Genomic DNA, 5,000 nt, shown 5'->3' on the forward strand with positions numbered 1-5,000 from the left:
GCAGACGGGTGCTGGCAGCCATGAACCAGGCCTCCGCTTTATCACAGTCAATAACTGATTTTATTTATATGCCTCAGTTCTGTTGTTAACACTGACAGTATCCGGCGCTGCCACTAACACTCTCTCATATTCCAATCATCCCCATTCAGTTAAAATGGGAGTGGAGTGATAAATGGTAAATTAGAATGTCACCGTGTCTGTTCTCTCCCTCTCTCTCTGTCATCCGTGCCAGCGATACAGCGTCGCAATAAATCCTCACGCGTACAGGTCTCCTGCTGCACGGGAGCATTACATTTTTTTACGGTCGCTAAGTCACAGTGTTCAATACTGAAGCCACAGAGTCACAACTCTTCATACAGTCTGCATTACTAACACGCATGTTGTCCAATCACTTCATTCATGTCTCAAAAGAAGCTCGTTCAACCATACACTGGCAACAATGTTCACTCAGAAACATACACTGTCATTCATAACATTCTGACTTACAAAACACTAACAACAGGGAGCATTACATAGTTTTAATGTTTTCACAAGAATATATGTATGTATGAATATTTCATTATAAAAATGGTTTGATTTATAGTAATCATAGACAGAATAGTTGACTGTACAACTGTAAAGTATTAGGCAACAAGAATGAATCAGAAATGCTACAATTTGCTTCTATCTTTTAGTGTATTTTTTTTCAGTATTTTTGCAGAAAGTAAGTTATGGTACATTTACTTCATAGTACACTACATGTACTTGTGTAAAATGAAAAGTGGAAAATAAAGTGGAAGATGCAAAGTTCAAACAAAAAAGAAAAACTGAAATTCCAGGGCTACAAAACAATAGCAATCACACCAAAAATGTCTCACTCCTGAGGGTTTTGGTCCACCCTCTGGTCTGCATCTGGTCACATCTAATGTCTTCCCTGGCAATGCATCTAGTCTATTACATTTCATTGTATATATTCTGCTAATATTTTCTAGACATTTCAATATGATTACTGCAAATAGTAAAAATACCACCGCTCATCCTTTATCAGACTTTGCTGAGGTTCTGGAACTGAAGAGTATCAATAGAGTGCAAAATAACAGCATCTGCACACTCAAACACTGCGCAAAAAAACAGTTTATTGCAAGCTTTCTGTCATATATGATAGGAATATGATTACTGCAAAAATGCACCAAATCATTCTGTTTTGAACATGTTCTTCAGAGTTTTGAACACAGTATGTTAACAATGAAAATATGTGTTGCAAATACATAGTGTTTTGCAGGTGGGGGAGTTTGAATGAGAGAAGTGTTATGGGTTTTGGAGAATGTGGTCATTGAATGCATTCTGTATGAAAGCAATGCACAAATCACAGAGTAAGAGTCACAGTTTTGTTCACATGGGCTTCTGCTTTGCTGCCTGTATGAAGAGTTGTGACTCTGTGGCTTCAGTATTGAACACTGTGACTTAGCGACCGTAAAAAACTGTAATAAGCGACTGACAGACATTTGGATTACATTAAAAAGATGTGTAATGAGGTCGACGCACTGAACACGGTACACATATGCATGCGCACACGCACGCACACACACACACACACACACACACACACATACACACATACACACGCACACACACACACACGTGCATGTATGCACCCACGCATGCACGCACATACGCACACACGCTCCCCCCCCCCCCCCCCACACACACACACACACGCACACACCCACACACACACATGCGCATGTATGCACCCACCCACGCATGCACGCACATACGCACACATGCTTCCACACACACACACCCACACGCACACACCCACACACACACACACACACATGCGCATGTATGCACCCACGCATGCACGCACATACGCACATACGGCCACACACACACACACACACACACACACACACACAGACAGACATCTCAGCGACACTCAGGAAACTGTGAAAGCTCATGTTATCACTGGAATGACAGGGGACCTGCTGGATGGCTTCCCGACACTGATGAAACCCACACTAGTGTGGCGTTCACACTAGTGTGGGTTCAAACCTACGTCAGCACTAGACTGTGTTAGTCTGTTGAACTGAAGCCTTATAGGCATTATCTCTGGGAGCTTGCGCGAGGCTTCAGGGAGGGTAATACAGAGTTGTATGGTCGATTGCCTTTCCACAGAAGACAGGGTGGGTGTCGTGCTAAGATGAAACCTGCAGGTCCTATGAATACACCGTCACTGAACGACAGAGCAACACCTGACATCAGTCACTGAACCCCATAACGTATGCACTCTGACGACACTCCTTTGATCACAGTTGTTTTACCTCTATACTAAACTAACCAGTATCACTATCAGCCCTGGGCCTCTTGACTTCAGACACAGTAAAATAGCGTGGAAGAGGACATTTTCACTGTGGTTGCGGTTAAAAATAATCAACGGCACGATGTGTTAGGGCAGGTTAGCGTTAGTATTTAGCAGAATTGGCCCTGTTCCAGAGACGAACAGACATCCCAAGAGTAGACAGTGGCAGCGTGCCACTCAACAAACCACAGGTTAACACAACGTCAATAGGAGGTCTCCACCTGGATGTGTGCCGTTGTCTAGCGAAACCAATTGAAGTGAAGCAAAATAAATAAATAGAGTAGGAGCCAAATACTACTGTAGGAGGCCGCTTCGTGCTTTCACAGCAGAGCTTGCTCTGCCTCACTGGGTGGGAAGAGATTGGTTCTTTTAGGATGATTCATTCGCTTCCGTTGTGTCTGGAGAGCCAAATCAAGCACATCTAGAGAAGTTGAAAGTTCTATACTTCTCGATCCATATCTGATTAACTGATTCGCAGACGGCGGAAATGCAGCAGAGAAATGTAGGGGAGAGAGAGTCGATAAGGGAAGAGAGAAGGTTAGATATGCATCAGCCCCGGTGTATCTCTTCCGCCCTCTCCTCCTCCTCCTCCTCCTCCTCCTCCTCCTCCTCCTCCTCCTCCTCCTGCTCTTCCTCCTACTCCTCCTTCTTTTCTTGCCCCCTCTCTTTCTCCTCCACTGTCTCAGTTCTGTTCCTAGTCATAATGACGTTAAAATACAGTGATTTATATGATTTATACCCGGGGCATCCTACTGTGTAGCCCCATTACGCAGCGGCCATTTTGGAAATCAACAGATAATTACAGCATACATCATACACCTCCAGGGGCCTTAGCCCATTTACTCCATAACAGCGTACCAGCAGCCGTCATAAAGGACAAGGTCCTGTACAAACAGAAAAACTGGTACAACCAAAATTAATTCTAGTGTAATCTCTTTCCATTATTGAGACGTGAATCATGTTGTTGTAGTGTTATTACTGGTTAAGTGGTCGTTGTCGAAGAGATTGTAGTGTACATAAGACAGTATCCCTCAGTATCCAATGAAGTAATTACTGTGTTTAGCTCCTCTTTGTTGTAGTAGGTCTTTCCCTCTGGGGTAAAGGAATGACCAGATGGGTTGTGGGTAGCGTAGTTTATGTTTGGATAGTTCTGGGAATCATTGGTAGTCTCTGTGGAAATTAGAATGTTTGGATCGTGTACTTTGATTTTGCGAGTTGTTCACAGCTTTGTAAAAATCTTCTGTGATGCCACAGCTTTACTGTATCTCCTGCCATCTTCACTGAAATGTCACAGCTGTGTTGCATATGTTGTGTACTGTGAGTGCAGAGAATATAATATAATACACCCAACCAACAATAATATCCGTAGGGAGGCAAGTGGGGCTTTGTACAGTAAGCAGATGTTTATGGTAAAAGATCGAATCTCCAAGTGCACAATCTGTTAATCATCTTGCTTCTTAAAAATGAGCAGTCAGAAACACAATAACATCTTGAGACTCACTGCATTAGTACATTTCGAAGTCATTTCGAAGTCATCCGACATCGACAGTGGAATTAAGATGATATCCTATGACTAAAAGCAATGGGCTGCACCGGTAGTTGACATCGACTAAAGATATAGCAACATATTCCGTATTCAATGTTATTACTGGTTGTTTGAACTACATCAAATCATTTATTATGGATGAACATAAACCAGCCTACTCTTTCCCCTAACCCCTGACCATCAACCCTGCATCCACCACCACCACCACCACCACCACCACCAGCATGACTGCATGACAGAGCACCCGCCAGAGGAGTGATTTTATCTTAATGCCGTGTTTTCAATCTTCCATGAAGGGAACTCTAACCCGCCCCCGAACCGAACTCAACCCTGAGTATCTGGACCTGCGCTCCCGGGCTGAGCTGAACCCTGAATACTGGACCCCGTGCACCCCCTTAGTGAGTACCAGGAAATACCATTGGCTCGGTTACCTAACAGACTTTCTCTATGACATCACCCAGCATTTCGTAAAAACATCACCGGCATTCCGTCCATACGCCACCCAGCATTCTAGATGTAATCACCAGCACGTCTTGTGCTGCATCCATCTGAGCCTCATTCCTGTTTTTGAACTGTATTCATTTTTCTCTCCTCCCCCACCCACCTTCCCTTTTTATGTGTTCGTCCCCTTTCTTCTTCTTCATGACACATTATCATAACAACATCATTAAAATTATGGGGTAATGCACTGCTAACAATCATCTATTTCTACTTGAGTGAGAAATATTTGTCTCATTACTAGATGCTTATAAGACCGTGGGTCTTAAGCCATCAGAGGGATTGGGGGATTGTGTGTGTGTGTGTGTGTGTGTGGGTGTGTGTGTGTGTGTGTGTGTGTAAGGGGGGGGGGGATTGCTTGTCTTGTTGTGCTTGCACACTGGTGATTCCTAATGAGGTTGTTAGTACTTATTTTTTTCCCGTGTTTTCTATTTTTTTGTTTTTACATACTGTTATCATAATGAACAGGGGTGGGGGTGGGGGTGGGCGGCGGAGACTGCGGGGCGGGATAGGGGGAATTTTTTGATGGAAACAGGAAGCCTTAATGTATGTTGTAGCTAGAATCACAATAATCAAAGTAGTCCTCTACAGCATTTCCATGTTTCAGCATGATAT

General features: G+C 43.6%; 1 protein-coding gene across 1 annotated transcript in view; it reads left to right on the forward strand.

The window, feature by feature from the left end:
• pcdh9 (protocadherin 9) overlaps positions 1-5,000 on the forward strand; it is a gene marked incomplete at both ends in the record, with an annotated part of 189,081 nt that overhangs the window by 40,021 nt on the left and 144,060 nt on the right. Inside the window, one exon of the mRNA XM_080540032.1 lies at positions 4,184-4,285. Within this exon, the coding sequence (XP_080396158.1) occupies positions 4,184-4,285 (102 nt within the window). The remainder of the gene's footprint in view (positions 1-4,183; positions 4,286-5,000) is intronic.

The sequence above is a fragment of the Nansenia antarctica genome (genome assembly GCF_963989245.1).
Source record: "Nansenia antarctica genome assembly, chromosome: 1".
Classification (NCBI taxonomy): Eukaryota; Metazoa; Chordata; class Actinopteri; order Argentiniformes; family Microstomatidae; genus Nansenia; species Nansenia antarctica.